This window comes from Leucopleurus acutus (genome assembly GCF_964270905.1).
Source record: "Leucopleurus acutus genome assembly, chromosome: 13".
NCBI lineage: Eukaryota > Metazoa > Chordata > Mammalia > Artiodactyla > Delphinidae > Leucopleurus > Leucopleurus acutus.
This window is the reverse complement of record NC_139155.1, coordinates 63,704,259-63,729,919: the sequence shown is the minus strand read 5'-3', so window position 1 is coordinate 63,729,919 and position 25,661 is coordinate 63,704,259. Positions and strand designations below refer to the sequence as shown.

The 25,661-nt window shown below is 54.2% G+C and overlaps 2 protein-coding genes across 3 annotated transcripts; both read right to left on the bottom strand.

Moving 5' to 3' along the window:
• Positions 1-722: 722 nt before the first annotated feature.
• LOC309970476 (synaptic plasticity regulator PANTS) lies at positions 723-3,868 on the bottom strand. Its single transcript, XM_082852897.1, has 3 exons — positions 3,750-3,868; positions 3,463-3,630; positions 723-1,694 (listed from the first exon to the last, which is right to left on the bottom strand). Exons 1-3 carry the CDS (start codon positions 3,771-3,773, stop codon positions 1,569-1,571), a joined length of 318 nt encoding a protein of 105 aa, XP_082709023.1. The 5' UTR covers positions 3,774-3,868; the 3' UTR covers positions 723-1,568.
• A 1,518-nt stretch (positions 3,869-5,386) lies between these two features.
• On the bottom strand, positions 5,387-24,949 carry UFD1 (ubiquitin recognition factor in ER associated degradation 1). 2 transcript variants are annotated; one of them, XM_082852868.1, is made up of 12 exons: positions 24,833-24,949; positions 22,189-22,321; positions 21,790-21,822; positions 19,046-19,167; positions 16,566-16,696; positions 14,525-14,597; positions 11,250-11,318; positions 10,457-10,522; positions 10,133-10,180; positions 9,435-9,523; positions 8,631-8,712; positions 5,387-6,341 (listed from the first exon to the last, which is right to left on the bottom strand). In XM_082852868.1, exons 1-12 carry the CDS (start codon positions 24,833-24,835, stop codon positions 6,267-6,269), a joined length of 924 nt encoding a protein of 307 aa, XP_082708994.1. In that variant the 5' UTR covers positions 24,836-24,949; the 3' UTR covers positions 5,387-6,266. The 2 variants fall into 2 exon arrangements, with proteins under 2 accessions (XP_082708994.1, XP_082708995.1); XM_082852869.1 differs by having other exon boundaries at positions 22,215-22,321; positions 24,833-24,839.
• Positions 24,950-25,661: the final 712 nt, after the last annotated feature.

Genomic DNA, 25,661 nt, shown 5'->3' with positions numbered 1-25,661 from the left:
CGCCATGTAACAGGATGCACCAGGTCACAATGCAAACTGCATATCATTGTGGGCTCTATCCCCAAAGTTTGAAAGATGATGCTCTGCCTTGTCACTGTCCATTTTCTTCACAGCTGATGTTTGAATGTTCATGTCTGTCTCCTGAACTCAACGGGACTGAGGCCACTTGTCTGTTTCAAGCCTGTGGTCCCAGGGTGTGCAGACATGAGGGGTGGACATGGGTGGACAGAGGAACATTTTCCAGGGTGACGATCATCTGCGGTGGAGCTCGCTCAGCATCCAAGAAGTTGTGGGACTCCTGATGGAGCCAGCACCTGGCCACAGGCACCCAAGGCCCTAACCCAGCAGCAGTAGGATAGCGGCTCCACCAGGAGCAGCTGACGGCCTCCCTGCCTAGGTTTCAGAGAAAGGAGGACACAGGTGGAGCTGTAGCAGCCTCCCTCCTCCTCCTCCTCCTCCTCAGCCAGAAATGCCCGTGAACGCAGCCACGGTGGACGGACGCTGGTTGCCTCAGACACACCAGGGCTCCCCCCTGCGACGGGGGGACCCTGGGTCTTCTTTATACTCACCTCTGCTGCGGGAGTCCTTTGTGCGCACCCCACCACTCACAGGTACACAGTCACAAAGAACACTTGGGGCACACAAGAGCAAACACACATGATGGGAGATTTTACTCTCTTAATGTGTGCCCTTCTGAAGTGATGGATTATTTTGCCCCCAAGAATAAGTAAAATGATGTTGAACCACCACCTCTGGCCAGATCGTGAGGGAGGCACTGAGATGCCGGCCTGACCCTTAGCACCCACCACATGCTGGGGCCTGTTACACGGCACAGATGCTAAATCGTTTCACCCATAATAAAGAGACCTCTAAAGAACTAGTGTTCCCGTTGGTTCAAATACATATATTTTAAAAACATCTACAAGAGTGTAAGCATACAAAATTCTAATACTGGCCAGCACAACGTCAGGTTATAAATCTAACTCTTTCAAAATTAAACTGTGGATTTAATTTTCAGCTTCTGTTTGGAATCAAACCTGTGAAATGTCTTTTGATATATTCCACATTTTCAAAAAACGACCAGGGGAAATTCTGAGGGAAGAAGACCAAAATTCCATGTGTTGGGCTTGGGTGTCTTCAGCCAAGAGTCTAGGATCCCTCTTTACACAAGGTTGTGTGTCCTGGAGCCGTGGGCCGAGGAGGTGACGCCGCCCGCGCCTACAGAGGAGCAGAGGAAGTGCCCGCGGTGGGAGGGCACCTGCGGCCAGTACTGCGTGGCTATCACCAGACCAGGGCCATACAGGGCCACCTGCGCATCCACACGGATCCGGGCTGCCCCTCGAGTGTTCAGCTGAGGAGCCCAGCCCTTGGGATGGCCTCTCCTTGCTGCTGTCCCTTGGCCTGCCCGTTGGCCGCCCACAGGGACACGCAGGGATGCCTGGCTTCCTGGAGCTGCACGCTGAGTGAACTGGCTCTGAGTGTGGTGGGGCAGGCGAGGCTGGAGATGGGGACTCTGTGTCCCACGCCAGGCGGAAGCTCCCAGGGACCTTCTGGACTATTTGGGCCTGTCACCGGTCGTTGTCCTGGGGCAGAGGGAGGTGCCAGTCTGCAGGGGGGCTCTGCCTGGGGGCCCACACGAGGCCGTGCTTCTGTGCAGCCCGGACTCTCGCTTGCTCGCTCTCACGTAGGGACCGCTGCAAAGGAGACCCGGTCACCTGTGGCCTCACAGGTGCCCTGTACCTCCCTCCTCTCGGTGCCCACCCACACACATGACAAACGCAGCCCAGCAAGCCCTGGTGAGTGCAGGGTGGGGTGGGGTGGGGGTGGTTACTACACACACATCTAGATCATTCTCCAAGCTACTGTGAAAAACCTACTGTGCAGATGACCATTTTGAGGATATTTTTAATTCTCCTGGGCCCCAGGGCTTGATGCCTTCGGTTGACCTAATCAGATTCACCAGATAAGAGGGGCTGGGGGCTGAGCCAGGAGGAGAGATGAGCCTGTAAGAGTGGCCAGAGGAGGGAAGAGGCCAGAGACAGGCAGACAGACACGGACAGACACAGACACACACACACACACACACAGACACACGACAGTGGGTGCCACCACCCCAGCCAGTAAACCCAGGGCAGCAGGTCACAACCATGACGAGGCCTGAGGGGGTGCCAGGTGCTATGCTGGCCACTTTACACGTAGAATTTCACCTCTTCCATCTGTTTTCGCTCAAGCTCTATTGTCTCAAATGGAATGTATTGTTCTTGTTAAAAAGCGATCAGAAATGCAAAGTAAATATGAAAGCCCTGCAGACCTCCCTCCCAGGGTGAAGTTCACAGCTTCCCCAATCCCATCTGAGGCCCGCATTTCAGGGCTATCACCCATTTCCCTAAAGAAGGAATAATCTTCTTGCTGGTGCACGTCCTGCTTTTCTCATTAAGTGACATACTGCGAGCACCTTTCCACAGGGGGATAGGTTACTATCTATTTTTCTTAATGGCTGTGTACTTCTCCGTGGTGGGGAAGACGTTATCTGGTCAAATGTCTATTACTGGACTTTAGGTCACTTTCAGTCTTTGCACTATTACAAATGGTGACACAATGGACATTTTGAATTTTCAGTTGTTACCCAATTACCTCCCTAGGATAAACTTCCAGGAGTAAAACTGTGGGATCAAAAGGTATGCATTTGACATTTAGATAATCAGAAAACCTGACATTCCACAAACACTGCCCAGGTGCCCTGACTCTCCAAACCCCTATGGACATTCCGCTGGGCAGTAACCAGTTACTGTCATTTTAAATATATATCAGGCTATTTGGTTTTCTTTTCTTTTCCTTCTGTGTGCCCTTTGCCTACTTTTCTACTCTGAAATAATTCCCATTTTTCTTACAGATATGTGACAGCTATTTTTAAAAGATATATATATATATATATATGTACAAAGGTTATTAATCTCTTGCCATATAGGCTGCAAACTACCTCTCCTGTTTTCCACTGATCTCGGACTTGTCATTTTCTTTTACACTTGGCAGTCCTGCTGGCTCCCTCCCCCGGCACGCTCCGTGAGCACTGCGCCTTCACAGCTTCGCTCCATGCCCCCCACCCACACCCACACCCCCATCAGCTCCAGGCCACTGCTGTATCCTAGACTACGATGTAGGAGTCGGGAGGACAGGGGCTGTGTTCTCATCACTCCTGGATCCCCAAGAGCGTTCCAAGTGGTGTCTGCTGAATGTATGGATCACGACCCCCTCCTTACTGGTCTCTAGCACCTCCACCATATCCTCTCTCAGCGTGGCAGCCAGACTGGCCTTTTAAGGATATAAATCAAAGCACTCTCCCCAGTACACGTGGAGGCTGGAACTGAACCCCTTTTTTAAGGCCCGCCCCCTTCTCCCAGCGTCTCGAGGCCCCGGGCTGGTTCCTGGTCTTCCAGGGCTCGGCACGCCGGGTCGGGTCACCTGGGCCTCGGCGCTGCGGCGCTCCTCCCACTCGCGGCAGCTGTCCAGGTCGCGCCGCCACTGCCCACAGGCCGGCCGCTCGCCGTGGACGTAATAGTGGCGCAGGAAGTGGCCGGCGCTGCTGCAGAGCTCCCACTCGGCGCGGTAGGCCTCGCACGGGCGCGGCGGCTGCGGGGACGGGGGAGTGAGCTGGGGACCCGGTGAGCGCCAGCCCGTCCCGCACGGACGGACTCGGTCTCCGTCCTCCCGACCTGGCCCCGCGGGTCCCCTGGTCCCACCGCACTTACCTGCCAGCCTCCACCTTCCGCCATGTCCCGGGACTGCCTAACCCGCCTCCTGAGCCCGCGGACCGCCGCGTGACTGATGGGCGGAGGGACTAATAAGCCCCGAGATCTCACCACTAACTCCTCGCCCATCTCCTTGAGACGCGCCACTGAACAGGACGTCCGGGTTGGCAGCCAATAACAGTCGAGGGAGGGCGGGGCCTGGAGGCCTGTGTGGGCGGGGCCTGGAGGCTGGGCGGAGCCGAGGCCGGTGTGGGCCGGGCATGCCCCCAGGGTCACCAGGCCCGGCTAGCCACGTGGCGGAGGTGACTTCGGCGTCCCCTCGAGCCGGCAGTCGCTTGGCTGCACATTCACGTCCAGTGGCCGTTTCTGACGGAACCACGCGGCTCGGGCAGGTTCGTTCCAGCAGTTTTATTTTCATAATCTCAAAGATCGGTTCATTTCGTCAGCACGCACCGGAATCAGTGTCGCCACTCCAGTCCTACGGCTGCATTTGTCCCGCCTGTGTCCCCTCGAGGGCGGGGTGACTCCCAGGTAGGAAGCGGGGGCCCACGGGCGCGGGCACAGCGCAGGCTGGCCAGAGGCGCGGAGGCTGTATGGCCTGGGGGACAGCAGGACCTAAGGGTGGGCGTCCGGAGGTCGCGTTAGGGTCGAGGCTGTACTAAGGCAGGGAGACATCGTTTCTCCATGGGGCGATGCGCACGAGGCAATGACAGCGAAGGGGAGGAGGCTGGTGGGCCCGCAGGACTGCCCTACGACACCCCTGCAGTGGTTCTCCAACTGCCGCCAGCCTAGCCACTGGCCCTGGGGCCCCTGCAAGGCGGGTGCTGGGCCCCCTAAGAGTGAGTCCGGGTCAAGCCAGACAGCTGCAATTTCACTAGGAGTCCTGCCACGCTGGGTCACAGACCAAGCTTGGAGAAAATGCTGCCTGAGAGGAAGGATGCAGGCCAGGGTACAGGCCTACAAGTGGCACCCCACCGTGTCACCAGAAGACCCACCAACAGGGTCCACCCCTGGCCCAAGCAGGGAGTGCTTTCCTTGTATACACTGTGGGTGTGGCTCAGGGAAGACAGAAACCAAGGGCCAGCACACTACATAACATTCATCATGTAATTGAATGATGTGGTAGCCAATGTGATCCGCAAACAAGGCTGCCCACCCACCAAGGAGAGTGTCTACTCTACTTCTGTCAGCGACCAAGACTCCTGAAGTGGAGGGCCAGGTAGGTTACAGAGTGCCCATGCCTTCCAGAACCACTTCCATTGCCATGGGTGTGGGTTTGGGCCACAGGGCCCAGCCCTGGTCATCATGATGACCTTCGATGCTCATTCTCTGAGGACATGTGGGTGAACCCTGGGCTGGCGTCTTGCAGGGGATCATCTCCTGAGTGTTGAGGGGAGCCCTGTCCAGAGATGGACCCCTTGGCCTACAACAGGAACATGGGGAGCCCCTGCTGGGCCCGACCACCCCCACCCCAGGGGTCAGAGAGCCTCGTTTCTCCCTACGCTCCCCAGAAGCCCCCAGAGGAGTGCTTTCCTAAGGGCAGGGTGGAACGAAGGGCCCCTGCCAGCAGGCCTTCCTCCTGCCCAACTGTCAATCCATGTTGGAACCTAATCAAACACTTAGAGGCAATTCAGGTTTTAGTCACTGCCTGTTTTTATTTGAAATTCTTGATTTAGAATTGTTTTCAAAGAGAGGAAAATAATTGAATTAACATGTCGAAAGAGCTCATATTATAGAAATTGAAGACCTGAAACTAAATTAATACTAGTAAAAAAAATAAAGACAGGCCAGCAGAACTTTGGAAAATTTAATACATTAAAACTGGGAGTGGGGGGTAGGAAAGGAGAAAGAACGTATCTTTAGCTTTCATTTATTCTAATAGTCACATTTGTGCTTCACCACAAAGTTGTTTTACAGTAGAACAGATTCATTAAGGAGCCAGTTATTTCCAGATGAAATCAAAGTTAGAAATGCTTTCAGGTCGAGTTTTCCTTCTGAGGAATGGTTTCTTGGGGGGAAAAAAATCAATATGTAAAATAAAAATGGAAACACCCTTCCTCAAATACTTAAATTGCAGCCAGAGTAATGGGATGACCACTATTTATAGAGCACTTATCTGTTTAAACCACTTTTTTCCAGGTCAAAGGCAACAGCTAAGCTATGACCTGGAGAAAGAAAAGATAAATGAAAAAAAGAGAAAGACCACCACAACTTAGAGCAATTCAATCCCTTCACTGGTTTTTAGCAGGAATCAGGGAACTCTGCTCCAGCTCAGGCTGTGGGCATGCCCCGAGGGCTGAAAGCAAGGAGCGTGAGTAAGGGATCTCAGAGACGGCCTCCTCTTTCCCCAAATCACGCACACAAACTGCTGTCCTGCTGTCCACTTGCAGGTGAAACCCGGTAATTCTTAGGTAACTCTAAACAGACCTAAAGTGACAGAGTGTCCCTGTCAGAGCCAGTAACTAAAAGCCAGCATGTTGCAATTATTTTATTTTCCAATCAGCCAACGGTCCCAACCTATGGCTTTCTTCCCTTTTTACGCAGAGACTGTCCTTCTCCAGAGAAAGCGACGAATCTGCCTCCAGCTTCATCCTGAGTGTGAAGAGAAAATACCATTTTCAGAAACTCCTTGGAAGTTTAATAAGAAATGCTTTATTCTGTTGACTCATGTACCATCTGCCCATTTTCCTTACTCTCACATTCATAATAAGAAATGTCTTTGAAATAGAAATGCAAGTTATAATCTACTGAATTGAAAACAAAACCATGGGATCACAACTCTATCTACCATAGCCTTTTTTCTCAGGTTGAGTATATGTCCTTTTGCAAAGGTATTACATTTTCAATGTAAAAAATACAAAATACACCCCCTAAAAGAAAAACCACGCCAAAGAACATTTCCAGTCACTGTTCTGTATATGCTTACATAAACTATTTTCCTACTTAATTCCCCAATCTCAAGGCAGTGCGCTGCTCTCGTTCCCTCTAATTCCATTCTGTGGACAGGCAGTTCTGCCATCAGCTGTTACTTCCAAGTCTGCAGTATTCAAGCTGCCCTGGCAGGCAGCTGAATGTCTCTACACACAACTTTGATTTTCCCTAGAGGTTGAACTCCTCGTTAGAAGGCTGCTCTTATTTTTGAGGCTTTTAAAATGGTGACTTAGCAGCTCTCACTCTACCAAACTATCCTCCCACCAGCAGAAAGACGGCTTGTTTTTTCTGAACCCTCGAAAACACCAGGCATCTTTCCACGAGCTTTGCTGCTAGTCAGGGGAAGCGTTGTCTGTGGAAGAGGATCCTGAGCTCCCCAGCACACCCTCCCCCAACACCCGGCCCACCGCCTAATGCAGCTGGTGTTTGCAGTGGGGCCCATACAAGGTTCACATGGTGGCGACCACGCAAAGGTGAGTTGTGGCTGAGCCAGGCAGCCTTCCCTTCCTTCAGGGCCCTCCGTCTGTCCTGCTGTCAACACCGGAGCCTGCTTTTTCTCTTGTGAACACTTCACCCGCTTGAGGAAGGTGCGTCTTCTGGGAACTTCGGTCTGTCCCACCTGGATGGGCTGCTGCCCCAGGGCTGCACATTGCTGTGGGGATGCCCTGCTTCCTGGGTCTAAGGCTTTCTGACTTTTTTTTTTTTTGGATTTTCTGACTTCTTATTCCTTCAATTCAGTGGGTATGTCTTCAGTAGCTTCCTGAGAAAGGGTGCATGAAGAGATCTTCAGGGACTGAGAATACCTACCTCTCCTCTAATACGGCTCACTGACAGGGTGGTTGGTGTTAGATTGCTGGGACCACCAGAACAAATCACAAGCTGGGGGCCTGGGGAGACATTCACCTCCTCACAGCCTGGAGGCTCGGAGCCAGAGATCCAGGTGCCGGCAGTGTGGTCTCTCCTGAGGCCCCTCTCCGGGGCCTGCAGGGGCTGCCTTCTCGCTGTCCTCAGGCCTTTCCTCTGTGTCCACGTCTCCTCAGAGGGGAACGTGGCCCATCTTAGTGCCCTCCTTTTAACACACTTCTGTAAAGGCCTTATCTCCAAATACAATCACATTTTGAGGTGCTGGGGTTAGGGCTTCAACACAGGAATTTGGGGGACACAATTCAGCTCATATAATTGGGCAAAGAATTCTGAGGACCCTGCTCCACTATGTCCTGGCTTGTGTCTGGCTAAGATGGTGCCATTCGTGACCCGTGGTAGAATCTCCACCTCCTGGAGACTTTAGCGTCTTTCCTTTGCCCCAATTTGGAGTTGTTTCCATCCACTGCGCTGGATGCTCAGTGGCCCCTTCTGACCTGCCAACGGGGCGTGGGCCCCTCCGTTTGGAGCAATTATTTCCCTGGTGGTTTCTGCCCCTCTGGTGTCTCTGATCTCCCATGACTGGGCGGTCTAATGGCAGGCTGTGCCGGGTCTTTCGAGCAAGTTTCCAGCACCTGGGAGAAGTGCCCACAAGACGGAAGCTCCCCTCCCTGCCTCCCGGGCCGCAGGAGGCCGTTTCTGGAGTGCGGAGGCACTGAGATGGCCGTGCAGTGGTCAGGAGCTCTGCCCCTGACCTTCATGCACTCTCAGGCTCACTCCTGGGAAATGCGATTGGCAAACAATCACAGCAGCTGTCCCAGGAAACTGTCCTGGGGATTAAATATTTCAGTATAGAGCACGTGGCCTGGGGCCTGACACCCGGCAAGGGCTCAGGGAGCTGAAACCTTGCTGGTCACTGCCGCAAGGGGACACCAGAGCCCTCACAGTCTCGACAGTTGGACCACTGGGGAGAGGAGGGGCCCCAGAACAGAGAAAAATATGACAGAAACACCCTCATTCAGAATGGAAAGACTCTCCTCAGTCACCAGTAGCCAATGAAACTTGTCATGACCCATGGAACATACTCACCTCTTCAACCTTTTTGACCAGTGGACGTGAATTTCTGATGAACGTGATCTTACCAAGTTTAAATTCATAGTTGGGAATTCCTCTATAAAGAAGACAAAGCAGAAGAAATGTTAGTGTCAGGAGAAGGGACTAAAATCCATTTGTGACCATCTGGTCCGTGGCTGTACCCACCACCCCCCAGCCTCAGGCCAGCCCACGGGTGCCCCCTAGCACCCCCCCAGGAGGGAACGGAAGGCAGCTGGGGCAGGGTCTGCAGGCTCAGGGCCTACCATCTGTGTCCTCCAGCCTCACATGCCCCCCTGCAAGGGCTACACATGCACTGAACTCACTTCACTCCCTAAGATGCTGCGTGCAAACCCGTTTCTGGCATTCTCCGTGTGCTCTCATATGGTCAACAGGGGACAGATCTCATCCCTGCCACAACCATGCAGGCCACCAGAGGAGGGACTCTGCTGAGAGTCCCTGGACCAAACAATAGAAATACAACTAAGTGAGGCAGCTCCTGCCTCCTGAGGGAAGTGGATCAGTTATTTGAAGTCACAAAGGAGGAAAATGGGCATATTACTAAGTCGGAACCAGAAAGGTCAGAAGTAGGAGAGAGATCCAATCAGGGGCCGGTGGGGCTGGACTGCGGGGGTCTTGGGGAGAAGCCTGGCGATGATGGGGGGGCACCGATGCACTTCTGCCACGCTGTGTTCCAGCCCACCGAGGAGGGCGGCGGGGCACCCACACCCCCACAGAGCTGAGTGAGGCTGCCCCACTGTGGGGCCTGGGTCGGGTGGAGCAGAGCCAGGGCAGACCCACCTCTTGATGTCTCCGGGCTTGATTGGGGAGGGGCTGGGCTCTACACCCTTCTTCTTCCCATCCAGTCTATTCCCGGAGCCGGAGAAGGCCTAGACAAGCAGGCAGGGGGGGCCATGAGCTAAGCCCCAAGGGTAGGAGAGAACCACCTCGGGACTGCAGCACCCATGCCCTCTGGGGGCTGCTGGGAGCTGAGGGGAGCTTCCTGGCCCAAGGACGGTGCCTCCACCTGCCTCAACCCCCGGACGCCAGCTGCCAAGGAGGGGTGACAGGTCCAGCTGGGCCCATGGCTCAGCTCTGCAGACCTGCCTCCCGGCAGTAGGTTGAGCCATGCCCACCGGCCCCTCTCCGTTTCCAGGGAGGACAGCAGTGCCGGAGCGTCAACATGCAACTGACTTTCCAACAGTGCAGGACACGGCTTAGAGAGAAAGCAAGAGTGATCACATCTGGTGAATCTACGTGAAGAGTATACGTGTCTGTTGTACTAGTTCAGCTCTCCGGTAGGCTATAAATTTTTAAAAGAAGTTGGGGCTGCCTGGCAGTTGTTGGGAGGATCCAGAAGAAAGTGGATGGAAAAGGGTTTGGAAACTGAGAAGACGCCGGGTACACGCGTGCGGGGTCCCCCAGGCCTGCTCCCAGCTGAGGTTCCCAGGGTGTCACAGACATGGCAGGAGAACAGACAGTTGCATGGCGGCACTCACGCGGAAGCCCAGCTCCCCAGCATAGCTGCTGTGGTCAGCTTCACCTTCCTGGAAGGGACAGAAAAATGGGGATGAGCTTCTCAGTGGGGCCCCCAGCTCTTCCCTTGGGCTCCCTCACTGCTCCTGCTGTGCCCGCACCCCAACACAGCTGGTACACACTGGGCCCCAGGAGCGGGGCTGGGAGGGAAGCAGAACGTGGCTGCCTCGGTACCAGTGGAGGCCAAACACCGCCAGGAGGCCAAGACACTGGGATGCACTCCAAAGACCAATACCGGCGGTGGGGAGCTATGCAGAGCTCGGGAGGGACGCGGAGGAGCGACTTACGGCTGCCTCCTCATGCTGGGCTTGTCTCTCCGGCTCCTTGTAGCCCAGTGGAGCATCGAAGTCCACCTGTGTCCCCAAGAAGAAAGCATGATGAGACAAGGCCACACTCAGCCTCCGTGGCTTTTCTGTTCTAAGTTGGGACAACTGTGGGTCCACGTGCAGTTGTTGGAGCCGATACAGAAGGGGCCTTGTACAGTCTGCCCATTTCCCCAATGGTCACGTTTTACAAAATCACAGCAGAACATCGGCAAAGACAACCCAGCCCTCCAGACGTCCCCAGTTTACACGCACACGCGGGTTTGTGTTTTGTTCTCACAATTTGTCATCACTGCAGGTCAGTGCATCCCCTCCCCCCAACCCCCGGGTTGAAACTGAGCAGTTTCAATTACCACAGGGACCCCTCCTGCTGCCCTTTCATAACCACACCCTCTCCCTCCAGGCAACCTCACTGCCCTGGACCCCGGCAACCACTCCTCTAAACAGACCCAGACGGAACGGAACCCTTCTGCTGGGCATCCTTCCCTGAAGACCCAGCACGCTGGGCTGTTGTGCCCACTACTCGGAGCTGAGCAACCTTCCTCAGCCTCCAAGAAGACTCAGCCCCTCGCAGCGCTGAGATGCTGATGGATCTAGCCATCTCAGAACCAGCAGCAACCCTGCCACCAATCACAAGGTCAGCGGCCTCCTCACAATGTTCCGGCACCATCTTCCTCCCCGTTCCCCCAAAGAATCCCAGGGGTTGCATGACACCTGCCCAGGGCCCCCAGCCGCCCTTCCTCCCGCGGCCACTCACGTTCATGTCACACTCGATGATGGACACAGCCCTGTCAGGCTTAGTCTCCATCACCCGCAGCTCATAGATCTGGGGAGAGAGAAATCAGTCAGTTTTGTGGCAGCACTGGGCCCATCCATCACATGTGTCGCTGCAGCCCCCTACCCAGCTCCTGCACACACACGTCATTCACCTCCACGACACCCTCCCCAGCCACACCTCTTGCTGTGGAAAAGCGGCTGTGGGTGGCTGCCTTGATGCCTGTCACTTAGCTGACCACCTCTCATAAGCGATTCAAATCAGACAAGGCAGTTATGCAGCAAATTGCAAAAGATTCAGTGTTTACCCCAGGAAAGTTCACTTCTAAGAATTAACCCTAAGTAAATAACTAGCTAAATACTGAAAGAGAAAGTGCTCTAAGAACGCCTGCTCCAGCACTGCTCATGGCAGCATAGGCCGAAGACGCCCATCGCTAGAATGGCTACATGAGTGGGGTGTATTCACGTGGGATCCCAGGCAGCCAGCATTCAGGAAAAGATGCTGAAAACCAGTTATGCTGCTGTGTGTCGAGGATGATCTCATGCATGTAAAACACACACAAAGTCAAAAGGATAGGAACTAAAGGTGGCAGAATGGACTTTTTCCTGCATTGTTTTAGGTTCTTTCTCTCTACCTAGAGTATGTCTTGCTTTTATAATGAATGGTCAGGACAGTCCCACCATTGAAAAAACTGAATATGAGGGAGATGGTCCCCCAAATACAGTGAGAAGGCTTGATGTCCCCCATCTGGCTTTACGTTTACTCACTAGTGACTAATAGAAATGAATGTTTGTCGCTGTGTGGATGCCCCACCACCTCTCCACACAACACAGGCTGCCTCCAGTGGTTCTGCTGCCACGGACAAGGCGGCATGAACATCCGTGTCTGTGGCTCCTGGGCATGTGGTCACCTTTACCAGTCAGCGTGTTTTCAAACTGCAGGTCGCAGCTAACTAGTGAGTCATAAAACCAACTACGCTGCAACCAGAACTAGTAAAGAAAAATACTGGAACACAGTACAGTAGAAATACTAGGCTACGTTGCACGTAGTTAAGGCTAAGGACTTTTGTGATATTTATGGTATACTAGGTGTTGTCATTCTGTATCTAAAACAGTAATCTTAAACTTCTACACATTCAACATGTATTTTTACTGATTTACCTTTATTGAAGTGTAGAGAACACCTGAATTCTAAATAACCCTCAAGACTTATTCTTTTCCAGTGTTTCAGGTGCCATCTTTTAAACTGCATTTATTAAACACTGTTATGGATTTAAATGGCAATGTTTACTACAATTTACCTCACATTTGCTGGTTTATTGGTTCTTCCCACACCTCACTCTTTCCTTCTAGGCTAATGCTTATTCCTAAAGCACATGCTTGTGAAGTTTCACTGGTAAATAAATTCTCTCAGATTTTATCTGAATACATTTTGATTTTACCCTATTCTTTTTTTTTTTTTGCGGTACGCGGGCCTCTCACTGTTGTGGTCTTTCCCGTTGCGGAGCACAGGCCCCGGATGCGCAGGCTCAGCGGCCATGGCTCACGGGCCTAGCCGCTCCGCGGCATGTGGGATCTTCCCAGACCGGGGCAGGAACCCGCGTCCTCTGCATCGGCAGGCGGACTCTCAACCACTGCGCCACCAGGGAAGCCCTACCCTATTCTTTAAAGAAGGTTTGACGACAGTTACTTTCTTGCAGCCTCTGGAGCTCCTCTGCCGCGTGGGGAGGCAACGTTTGCTATTGACAGGCCTGCCATGTGCTGTTCTTCTCTAAGTGCTGGATCTCCTCTGCTCATCTCTCCACGTCTGGTGCTCGGCACCTGTAACTACCCGGCCTGGTGGACACTAAACTCCCTGTAAGCGTGAGCTGTAGGCCAATTCTGGAACAACTCCACTCATCTCCTCACAGTAGTTCCGCCCTCCGTTCTCTCCCACTGGGGTTTTCACTGGGCACGTTTGGTTTTCTCAGGATCTCCCAAACCTCAGCTGCTCACGTTGCTGCCGTGCTTCTCTGTGCAGACACCTAAGTCACTCCTGCAGATTCAACTTCCCCTTCGCTAATCCTTTGTTGGCTGTTGTTTAACCCTCTGACTGCTTTTCAAATAATCCTGGATATTTTGGATAGACTTTTGCTGCTTGCTAAATTTTATGATTCCATTAAAAAATTTTTTTGAACATTTTTTACATAGTTATTTTATCTTTGCACCTGAAGGTCCCAATTGTGATTTCTTAAAGGCCTAAATCTGTTTTTGCTGTCTTTGCTTTGGGTGTCTGGTGGTCTTATAAGGAGTTCCTGTTTGCTGGTTCAATCTATAGCAACCCTGAGGGCTCAACGAAACTGGGGGTGCTGTTTTCAGAAAGCCTGGGATGAGGACAGCACCCACCTCTGCGTCTATTTTGGCCCCTTTAAGGGCCCCAGTTTCATGTGGATGCCTTGATCCAGACCTTCCACCATGCACTGATGTGGTCATTTGCCCTATGCACACGCCTGCTGAGTCTTCTCAGAAGGGCCCTTCAGAGCGTCTAGTCTTCCGTACTTCCAAAAGCAGAAGCCCAGACGTGCATTTCAATTCTACGTATACCTGAATAACTCACCTTCCCTTTCAGTGCAAAAAGGTCAACGATATCTTTCATCATCAATTTTTGTTTCAGCATTTTTTACTGCCTTAATATTTTAAGAACAATGACATTAAGGCTGCCTGTAATTAATCAAGAAAGCTTGGGATTCCCTGTGGCACAGAGGTTAAGAATCTGCCTGTCAATGCAGGGGACACAAGTTTGAGCCCTGATCCAGGAAGATCCCACATGCCGCGGAGCAACTAAGCCCATGCTCTGCAACAAGAGAAGCCACCACAATGAGCAGCAAGCACACCGCAACAAAGAGTAGCCCCTGCTCGCCGCAACTAGAGAAAGCCTGCGCCCAGCAATGAAGACCCAATGCAGCCAAAAAAAAAAAAAAGAAAAGTTTAACGTATTCAGCTAAGTTAGACAATACCTAAAACGTCCCCACGAAGGTAAAGGGAACAAGATTATTAGTTTACAAAAAAATATAAAAGTGTGTTTCAAAATCCACAAAATTGAACAGTAGGATTCTTAGTATCGGATGCTTAAAACAGAAGGAAACTGTCAGAGAACACGATGGATCCCTACATGACACCGGGGAGTAACCGGCGTCTGATCCTGTGTGTGAGAGAGAGCGCATAGGCTCCTGTTCACAGCTGTGAGGGCCCCGGCATCTGAAAGGCTAAGACACTCACCTTCTCATTGTAGTTGATGGCAATCACATCCCCGGTGGTCAGACACGCAAAGTTTCTCAATGCGTTTTCTAACCTGCAGACACACACTGTCAAGGCAACATAGCAAGATGGAGCCCTCAAATCTGAAACAAGTTTCCACAAGGCATTTAGAGGATTGGGTCACACTGTGTAACGGACAGACATGTGCCCAGCTGGGGCTCAAAGACACGTGGCCATTACTCAGCAACGAGAAGGAAGCAGCTCTAACACACGGTAATGGGGTGAACCTCACTCTGGGGAAGAACCAGCCACAGAGCAGTGAGACCCCCGCCAAACCCCGAGAAAGGCAGATTTCTGAGGTGGGAGGCAGCCGAGGCTGTTGGGGCTGAGGGTTGGCTGAGGATGGGCCTAAAGGGGCACAAAGGCCCTTCTGGGAGGACAGCCAAGCTCTGAATACACAGGGGATGCATCTGTCAAACTCACTCAAGTGTACATTTTACTGCATGTAAATTACACCTCAACAAGTTGATTTTAAAAATCCTATGGGAGCACAGGGGGAAAAAAAATTGAAAAACAGATAAGTCCCCTCAAAAGTCCCCCAAAAGCAAAGATGTTTTCATTTACACTTTTGTTGTTTCTATCTTTTGGGTGATAACCATATTTAGTGATATGTTTCAAATAAAAATATTTAATAATAAAAATTTTAAAGAAAAAGTAGCCTGTAAGCCCTTTTTATAATAGTAAATAATAATAAATTCTTAAAAACTGAGTAACCCAAATGCCCAGGCAAGGGAATAATGCCCAATCAAATGGAATATTTTAATCATGTCATCCTCGTCAATTTACAGAATTGTTTTAAATACAAAGGTCAAACACAAAACATGGCTCCAGATGTGCCACTGAGACGCAGTACACCTGGGTGAGAGGCTGAGGGCAGAGGAGCTCGTGTCTACGTTCACTTCTCTTTGTCAAACGGCCTCCCTGGCTGCTAGCAGCTTCATGAAGAGTCTGGGGTACACGCCCTCTTTGCCCCCCTGTGTGCAATGCCAGCTGCAGGGGTGCCCTTCCCTCGACTCCTCCTGGTGACGCTGAGCTGCTGGATGTGGCCCCCAGGGCCCAAGGGCGGAGCCAGCTCTGCACTGCCTGGACTCAGACCTTGAGCAGAGCCTGGCACACCGCGTCCCATGGAAGGGGCACCCTTTCTCTGCAGTCACGAGTAACTGTGCCAAGAGACACTGTCTCTGAAAGCAACATGGTAGTGTGTGCTCCAGCACAAGCAAAAGGACTCCATACCGGAGAACATACAAGGGGCTGCAGTGCAGAGGCCGGCAGGCCCCAGTCCCGGGCATGGGCACTGTCCACACCTGCTGTGAGCAGAGCGCCCAGTACCCTGTATGCCCAACACAGGGGGCTTGACATGCCCATCCACAGACACAGCCAGCGGAGGCCTCCACACAACCAAGTGGCATCTGGGACATGGCCAGCAGCAGCAGCGTGCTCCTGGCTCTGGCTGGGGACAGGGTGCAGGTGGGGAGGGTGGAAGTAGCTTTTTTTTTTTTAAACAATCTGTGTTGTTCAACTGAGTTTTTTACAAGCATGCCTTTTTAACAATAAATAGGTGGAGTGACCACACACACGGCTGGCTTACGTTCAGAGAACACACAAAAAATCACTAAGACCTGATGCCTTTGCTTTCCTCTGCTGAGAGACAGAAAACGTACTAAGACAGGGCTCCCCATGCCTGAGCACAGGGGAGCTGAGAGGCAGACGAGCTGCCCTCCGACCAGAACACACTGGGCTTTTTGCCAGCGTCATCGGCCACCCAGAGGAAGGGCTCCACCTGCCCTCCGGGAAGCGTCCAGAGAGCGCTCAGCATGCTCATGAGGCCCCTGAGCCATGTAGACGGGCTGGCCCCACGCCATTGTTCTCATGTCACAATGTCAATCACGACAAGTGTGTGGTCCCCAAAGCAGGCACAGACCCAACCAAGGGCTCACTGTCGCCCGCCACCAGCTGGCACAGCCCTCCCCAGCTCAGAGGAACACGTTCCACTTCAGGATACACAGCCTTGGGGTTGGTGATGTCCAGGAAGTCGGGGCTCTGGGGCTGGAACTTGGAGTACGTGGCTACCTGCAGGTTGACGCTCTCTACCTGAACCAGGCCCCCCTCCTCCAGCAGCAGGTTCTGCATCATCTGGAAGGGGAAGAAGACAGGAGGCAGTAGGGGTGCGGCCAGGGCCACCACAGTGGGAACGCCTGAAGAAACCACTCGCTGGAAGGGTGCCAGGTGCGAGCTCATCCGCCAGCTTTAGGCCTCCCAGGGCCGGAGCATTTCCACAGGGACACCTCCCCCCACCCCCACTCCTGCAACTTCACCTGACTCCCAAGGCCCCAGGGCCAGCTGGGCTACACTGGAGGCGGGAGGATGACAGCCCCAGGCAGGCTGGCCTTGCCAGGGACAGCCCACAGCCTAGGCCTTGGGTGTCTGCTCCAGCCTAGGCCTTGGGCATCTGTGGAGCCACCCTACCAGGTAGAGGTGAGATGAGAAATGAGACAGAGAGACAAACATGGGCCCAAGGTCCTGGGGCACAGGGAGCCAGGACCTAGCAAGGACCTGAAGCTCGGGATCCGAGAAATGAGCACCCTTGCGCATCCTGGAATGTTTTTTTGCTTTTCTTATTTCAAACCTTCTTAAAAAAAGCTTTAAACGTACACAGCTAGCAAGGGCCACATGGGGAGCTCCACGCACCCACCCAGGTTCCACAGCTTTCAGGTCATAGCTGACCTCGTCTGTCCACCAGCGCCTGCTCTCTGCCCATCCACCAGGGCTGCCTGGAGCTCTGGGTGGGATGGAGCCTGCCACTCAGCTGACAGAAAGAAAGCACCTGCTCAAACACTCACTGGGGTCAGGAGACCCTCGAGCCGGCTCTGCAGCAGCAGCTGGGAAATCCCAGGCACCACCTGCTCCTGGCAAGAGCTGCAAGGCCAGCCCAGGAAGAGGATGGCAGGCAGCTCCATGCTACCTACAGAGGCTTCCCCGGGGATGGGATGTTTCCAGGCAAAAGGATCCAATTAGCTTTCTGGCCCAAAGTGGTCTGAGAGCCTGGACACGGGTCCAGCCAAACTCCAAATCTGCAGGTTGGAGGAAAAGCCTTACAGGAACAGTGTCCCCCCTTCTCTTTCACTAAGGACGGGCCACAGAGGGGCCTGGGGAAGCTTACACTGCCCAACACTTCAGCCACCCATGGCGCTCCACAGATAGTGGGACAAGGCCTGGTGCCTGTGACGCGAGGTGCGGGCACGTGAGCAGGGAACCGGGTTGGGTCTGGGCTTTGAGGAGTGACTAAGAGTTCCCCTGTGGTCAAGGAAGCAGCACAGGACACCAGCTGGGCTTAGCACTCAGGAAGGACCCAGGCTCAGGAGGGGCAATGGCCCAGGGGAAATGGGCAAGGGCAAGGTCACCACTGCAGGAGAGGAGGAACCTTCAAACTTCTATTCATATTTAATCTCAAAATATGAGTTAAGGCCACTCCTTTAGAAGGTTAGCCATTGCTGCGGCGGGGACCCTTGGCTGTGCAGGAGAGGTGGAATGCTCTTCAGAGCATCTCCTTAGCGGCAGGGAGGCTTTGGGGTGCGTTCCCAACTCCGCCCGCAGACTGAGGGGTCTCTGAGCACCCCGACATAAATGAGTATGAAGAAAAGGACACAAAGTTCCCTCTGTGGGTTTCCCAATGCTGAGCGTGCCAGAGCTGTGAGAGTGGGGGCTGGGCTGATGGGGGAGGGAAGGAAAGAGCCAAGCCAGCCTTTGCCTGGAGACCCTCCTCCCTACACGGTCTAGAACACTGGGTTTCCGCATAAGACCTTATAAAGACAAGGGCCCTCAGGCACCTTCAAAGCACCTACAACACTGACTGTGGCCAGCTGTCACAGAAGACAGTGCTTAAGGTCAAAGGGACACGCCCAGGCCCAGGATGGAGCAGGGTAGCCGTGGGGCCCTCACACTGGGGGTGGTGGGGCCCGGGCCCCCCCAGCCCCGCCCCCGCAGACTTCCGGCTGCTACAGGCCCCACCCTACAGTGCAGGCGCGCCTGCCTCTGGACATGGATGGCATCGGACCAGCCTAAGTGCAGAGAGCCTTCATTCCCATGGCAATGAGGCTGAGTGCTTTAGACAGACTCAGGTACAGACAAGTGTCTACACACACACACACATACACACACACACACAGTGACAGAACTGGGCAGACAAACTACTAAAGGGATGAGAAAACTTATAAAAATCTAAAACTCTGTACTCAAGACCACATGAAAAATACTCCTGCTCCATTGTTTTAAAAAAAGCCTGACACAGAAAATGGCAGTTAAGAACAGCATGGCTGTGGGTTCCAGGCCACTAGGTGAGCAGCCATCCCCAGCTCCGGGCGCACCGTGTCCACAGCCGCATGTGATGTTTGCGGTGAGGCGCGTCCCTCTGCTGCGGGGGCAGGACTGTGCACAGGCGGAGGGTGTCCCTGCCACCCCACGTGGCAGCCAGGGGCCACTCACCCAGTGCGGGAGGTAGCAGATGCCCTCGTCAGCCACAAACTCCAGCACGCCACAGTGCGTCATGCGGTCCGAGTTCTTGTTGGTCAGTTTGAACAGCATGGGGTAGGTGATGTTAAGTCGGCCTGAAACGAAGAGCGAGGCATGAGGCTCGGCTTCTTCCAGGGAGAGAAACCCTGTCCCCAGACCCTCCCCGGGGAAGTGCCTCCCTCCCCAAGCAGGCACTGGGACCTACATGGTACTGAGCCCCTGGGTGTCTAATCACCCAGCAGACCCCGCACTCCTGCCAGACCTCAGGAACGTTCGCTGAGTCAGGAACGCAGCACCAGCTTATACTTTTGAATGTCGGAAATCCCACTTTTAAAAAGTGACGTGTTTGTTTATTCACGAACAGTTTAAGTGCCAACCAGGTGCTGGGCAAAATCCCTCCTTCAGAGGTTTCCAGTTAGAAGACCAGAGCATGCCCAGATGCTCGTGCCGGGGAAGGGTGGGGCCGGAGGCAGCGCAGCCAGGATAGATGTTGGGAGATGTCCTCCAGGGGAGGAAGTCCAGGCAGAGAAAGCAGCCCAAGCAAAGGCATAGAGGGAGGGGAGCCAGGCTGGTTCAGGAACTGCTGGCAACCAGGCGAGACTGGGCACAGGGACCGGGTGTGTGAGCAGCTGGGGGGAGCAGGCAGGGCAGGACCGGTCAGCAGTGTGGGCTTGCAGCAGGGACCCAGTGTGTCCCCTCCCGCCAGGGGTCCTGAGGTGGGGGCCATGTGTGGGGTTGGAGGCCTGCTGACTCAGGAGTGCAGGGGGCGCAGAAAGGAGGGGCTGGCGCTGCAAGGCAGGAGGACCCAGGAGAGTCAGTAACCTGGGGGAGCGGTCCGGGACAGACCGACAGGACCGTGTTGCCTTGTGCCAGGCCCTTGCTCAGCCTTCACGGGACAGTGAGGTGGGTACTGTCCTCGCCCCTTTATCTATGGGGGACTAAGGCACACAGGTCTGGCAACGTGCCCCAGGGTCACACAGCCCAGGAATGGCCATGCTGGGGGTCAACCTAGGCCGCTGGCCCAGGTCTGGGGCTTGACCACTGAGACCAACTTTAGCCTGTAGATTTAGGCAAACGTGGCAACAAAAGTTGACTTAGTGGCAGGAGGTACGGTAGACTCCATTTGAGATCTCCCGAAAAATTTGGAGAAGCAAATTGGATAATGAGTCTGGGTGGGAGGCTGTCCCCCCATCACCAAGGGCGACTGGAATACTGGCAGTGGTGGCCAAGGGCCTGGACGCCAGGCCCTCCGTCACCAGGGCACCTCCCGGCTGTGGAGCCGTGGAGTGGACTGAGGTGGGTCAGGGTGAATGGATTGATCAGGCTCCAACCAAGGGTCTGAGATTCTTGCCATTGGAAGAGACCCCCATGTTCCTCAGTCCAGTAGTTTTCAAACTGCATTTTTTTGATTTAGAGAAGTGCCTTGGGGAGTCCGAGTCTTCCACACACCCTCACCTCCTCCGCCCTGAGCAGCGACCCTTTTTACAAATCAGGACTCCCCGTGAGATCTCATCTGGACAGCTCCTTCCATGACTTACGAGGTCTGCACAGCACTGAACTAAGCCCCACTGTCCCAATCCCCCAGTCTCCTCTCATACCCACGTGCCAACACACCTGGTCTTAGTCCTGGGTCAGCTCCACACATAAGGCAGACTCTCAGGGCCCTGCTCCCCGCTCTGGGATGACAGAGGGGACGACAGGGGCCTGCCTGAGGGCTGTGCCCCCCGCTCTACCCACCCTCTGGCAGAGCTAAAGGCCTCCCTCTGGGGGTGCAGCCACTGCTGCCGTCAGTTAGGCCCTGCTGGCTAAGGGCCACCTCCTGCCCCTGCCTGGTGCCACAGGGCCCTGGCTGTTTACACACACACCACAGGTACCATCCAGGAGGCACTCCTGCCGCAGAGCAGTCCCCACAGATGGCGTCATGCCCCCATTTAAAGGTGAGGACACCAAGGTCCAGAAAGGCCCAGTCACTAGCCTGGAGTCAGGCTGGGCAAGGTGCAGAGCCCAAGCTGGAGCCACACCAGAGCTGGCACCCGGCCCTTACCGAGCTGCCCAATGTGCACCCGACACAGAGCGTGGACCCTCCCGGCCCAGAAGCCACCACATCTCCTGCCTCAGAACCCACACCAAAAAGACCCCCAAGTCTCAAAAGGCAATGACTGTGCCCATGGTTGGGGCATCCTAGTCCGGGTGGAGTGGGGCCAGGGGTGTGAGGTCTCCGAGCTGCTCCCATGGGAGTGGGGAGTTGGGGAAAGGGGGAAAAACATGGCCAATCTCCCAACCCTGGGCCTTTCTTGCTCCTGGTAAGAGGCGGGACGGGGCAAGGGGAGCAGCTCCTGGGGAAGAGGGGTTAGAACTGCGGCTGTAGCTGAGGCAAGAGGCTTGGGGAGATGAAAGACCTGCGCGCAGCGTCCTCTTGGCGGCCTTAGTGCGTCCAGCCAAGGACATCGGCTGCCCCATCAGCGTGAAGAGCACCAGTGCTCACACCTTCCTTTAGTCCTAATAGGACCCGGGGTGGGGTGGGGGTGCCAGAGGAGTGGACCCAGAGCCGAGCGCCCACTGGCCCCGGCCTCCCAGCCCAGCTAGCACCCTCCAGGGACAATTCCCAACCAGCCTCGCCGAAAGATGCCTCTGCCTGGGCGGCGAGGGGTCTGTGCCTGGTCCCAGCGCCCACGTTCACATCACCTCTGTTCTCAAGTCAGGTAGAAAGTACTTACTGAGTTGGTCGAGGGCTGAGGGTGGCATAATTACTGTGGAAAGAACATTTATGAGATATTAAGAAATGAAAAATTAAAACAATAGAACAAAAGTCAAAGTGCACTTCCTGTTATAGCTTAATGAAAGTATTAAACAATACCTGTGAGGCAGCCGGAATTTCATGATTGTTCACAACAAGTTTTACTAGCTATAATTTATTTGGTGAAACCAAATGGCTATCAGCCATAAATCTAATCATAATTAGGACCCCTCCCCGCACCCCTTAGCCAGGACACCTTGACGACATCTTGACGGTAACTAGCCTCCGTCACACATGCAAAATGAGAGCTGCCAAGGACTATGAGCACTGCAGGCCTAGGGCAGGAAAGGTTACAATTCAAAATAAAAACAGCACATACTCTTCCCTCCTTTCTCCACATCTGACCTGTCATTAGGCCCCGCGAGCATGGACACGGAGAAGCAGCGGTACTGCGTGGAGAAGCGGTTCTGGAAGACCCGGGGAATCGGGTGGTCAAACATGTTGAAGGAGAACTGAAAGGAGGGAAGAGATGCTGCAGTTAACACAGAACGAAGGCACGTTTCTTCTGTCAACAGCTAGAGTGGGTCAGGGTGTCAACGCTCAAGAGCAAGACAAACCTACACCCAGTGAGCACCTCCTGGGAGCAGGACGCACCTCACAGCGGCTTCTGCCAGCTGGCGCGTCCAGTCTGTCCCGGCAACCTCTTCCCCACCATATTCAGACAGTGCATCTTACTAAAGTATAAAACTGCCCCCAGCAAGCCTGTCCTTCACCTCTTTCACCCCCCGCCCCCCATCCCCCAGGTCTCCCGTCCCCCAGGTCTCCTATGACGGCCACGACCCTGCCGGGCTGCTCCCTTGGCCTGGACCACTTTTCCTCTCCTCACCCCGTTTAGGAGTGCCACTATCTGCCAGGTTCTGGTCTCCAAGCACCAGGTAAACATCACCAACAAAAGAGCTACAACCTCTGCCCCCCGGCAGAGCTGACATTCAAGACAAGGGAAACAAGAACAGAAAACCATCTGTGTGTCAGTATTCTGAGCACAAGAGAGCTCCTGGGAACGCTGTTTTAAGTGGGTGGTCAGGAAGCACTTCTCTGCAGAGACCTGAAGCCAGGAGAGGGAGCAGGCAGAAAACAGGGAACAGTGATAAGAGCAGGTGCACAGGTCTGCACCCCTCCCCCTCCCCCTGGCTTCCAGGACCACCCTTTCCTTGCTCTGGGAACCTTCCCTGCTCTGCCCAGGGCCAGGGCTAGCACCCCTCCAAAGTGCTCTCACGTGGCACCACACCACAGCACTCCCTCCATGCCTTTCATAAGTAAAGCCTAGACATGGTGCTATCACAAAAGTAAGATCCCAGCTCTTACGTTGTAGGTTATGATGAGGCTCAGAACACATGCTGCCAACAATCTAGGGTCTTCCCAAAGCACTGCAACTACTGTGATGTGTCAAAAAGAAAGGATATAAAATTGCACAATAGAATATATACCCAAAAGAATTGGAAGTAGGGTCTTGAAGGTATATTTGTACACCCAGATTCACAGCAGCGCTCTTCACAATAGTCAAGAGTTGGAAACTACCCAAATGCCCATCGCCAAATGAGTGAATAAAGAAAATGTCCATCCATACAATGAAATATTGTTCAGCCCTAAAAAGGAAGGAAATTCCAACACATGCTACAACGGTGATGAACTCAGTGGAATAATAACTCAGGACATAATGCTCAGTGAAATAAGACAGACACAGAAGAACAAACACTGTAGGATTCCACCTATATGAGGTACTTAGAGTAACTAGTCAAGTTCAGAGACAAAAAGTTTGGTGGTTGCCAGGGGCTAGGGGGAGGGGGAATTGTTTAATGGGAAGAGAGTTTCAGTTTTTCAAGACCAAAAAGTTCTGGACATCCATTACACAACAACGTGAATATACTTAACACCACTAAACTATACACTTATAAATGGTAAATTTATGGTACATGTTTTTTTACAAGCTAAAAAACTTTTAAACAGACGAGTATTTCCTGACTTGATTCTAACTGTACACTAAGTAGAGGAAAAATCAGGTACTGATAAGACAGTTTACTAGCAATTCCAAAATCAGCAAGTTGAGCCAGCTGTCTTCCACAGATGCAGATGCAGCTCCTGCTTAAACTCTCCAATGGTTCTCCACTCCCTGGAGCGCCAGCAAAGTAGTTTTCACACCCGTGCCTCTCCTTTTAACCAGAATTCTGTTCGACAAAATCTTGGCCAGAAGCATCGTTCTGGACGAAAAGAAGGGAGAGGAGTGGGGGCCTCCTCACTACATCCCCCCCCCATCTAAGTCCTGTCTTCTCTTTGCAACACGAAAGAGGGAAATGGACACAAAGTACTGAACACCGGGTGCCAACCTGCCCCGCATCCACCCACGGACCTAACCTCCCGCCCCGGTCCCACTTCCCTCTGCAGCCCCGGCGCCAGCACACTGCCCGGCGCACGGCTTGTGTTCAGCTGTTAGGTGGCTAACCCTGAGGAGAGAGACGGGACCCGACACCGACACACTAAGGATAAACTCGCATGCGATAAACCCGTGACACCGGCAGCGCCCGGCGCGGTGCTGACACAGCTCTGCAGGCATACCCGGCTTCAAGTCCCCACTGCCCGCGTTCGTGGCCTACACTACGCGCCTCCCTAAACCTCGTGGTTCTCGCGCCGACGCGGCGGCCACCTCCCTCCCTCCGGGGGCGCCGCCGGGGCCCAAAGGATGAGGGGTCTCGGGGCCGCGGTGCCCAGGGCGGCGGGGCGGGGCCGCAGGCCGGCAGGACCGAGCTCGCGGGACTGGCCCATGAGCTCTCCCCTTCCCGCTACAACCCCCCAGCCGATCCGGAGCTTGTTCGCGGGAAGCCATCTCGGGTCTACACAAGCAAGACTGCGTTCAGTCCCGAGCGGCGGCGGGCTCAGGCCGGTGACTCGGCACCTCCGCGGCCGCCACGTCCGTCCGCCCGGCCCCGACCCCGGCCCCGGCCCGCCCTGCCCGCCCGGCCGCTCACCATGGTGGACGCCTCCGCCTCGCAGATGCGCTTCGTCAGGGAACGTTACGGTGGTAGCCGCCACCGCCTCCTCACAGCAGCCGCCGCCGCCGCCGCCGCCGCCTCGCGCGGACGCCCGGAGCCCACCGGAAGTCCGGTCCTGCACTTCCGGGGGGAGCGCGAGCGCAGGCCGCTGCGAAAGCAAGCCAGGCAAAGGCGCGAGGGTCCAAAATTCCCGGAGAGTAAGCGCTCAGATACCCCTTCCTAACGTGTGCACTCTAGAGCACCTTACGTGATTACTTTAAATTACAGTTTGATAGTGTCCCCCTCCTGACGAATTTGGTGCGGCCCACTCCCCTTACTGCCTACACTACCCAGAAGGCACGCAGACCTTCCGGCCTCTGCTGCGGCCATCGAGGACTCGGGCGGAAGTAAGCCACACTTCCTCTCTCGAACTAGGTCGAGAGCCCATTGAAATCCTAAACTGACGCCCTTGTCTGACGTATACATGAATTTAATTTGTGGCGAGAAGGTTTCTTTTCCCTACAGGTCCCAGTTGGGGGGAGTATTCTTCTCTTCCCAAAGTAAAGATGTCCGCCGAGCGTAGGTTGTCTGAGTAAACGGAGTCAGAGTTGAATTGCGCACCCGCGAGTGCGTCCGGCCCGTGGATGACGTTTCTTTGAGGGCGGGCTGGACTATTCCAGCCGTAAATGGCGGAGCGCTAGTGCCCGCCCCCAGCGTGGACCGATCAGAAAGGAGGAAAGGCTGGGAACGGAGTCCCTGTTGGTTGGCCCCCGGGCCAATCGGAAGAGCGCTGATTTGGCGGGAGTCTTGACCGTCGCCGGGCTCG

Coding starts and splice junctions, on each gene's coding strand:
- LOC309970476 (XM_082852897.1), bottom strand. CDS start 3,773: ATGGCGGAAGGTGGAGGCTGGCAG. Junction 3,631..3,749: donor CGGAAGGTGGAGGCTGGCAG/GTAAGTGCGGTG, acceptor CCGTCCCCGCAG/CCGCCGCGCCCGTGCGAGGC. Junction 1,695..3,462: donor GCCGCAGCGCCGAGGCCCAG/GTGACCCGACCC, acceptor TCTCCTTTGCAG/CGGTCCCTACGTGAGAGCGA.
- UFD1 (XM_082852868.1), bottom strand. Junction 19,168..21,789: donor CTCAGCCCTCGACCAACTCA/GTAAGTACTTTC, acceptor TCTTCGTTTCAG/GCCGACTTAACATCACCTAC. Junction 6,342..8,630: donor TGGTCAAAAAGGTTGAAGAG/GTGAGTATGTTC, acceptor CTTCACACTCAG/GATGAAGCTGGAGGCAGATT.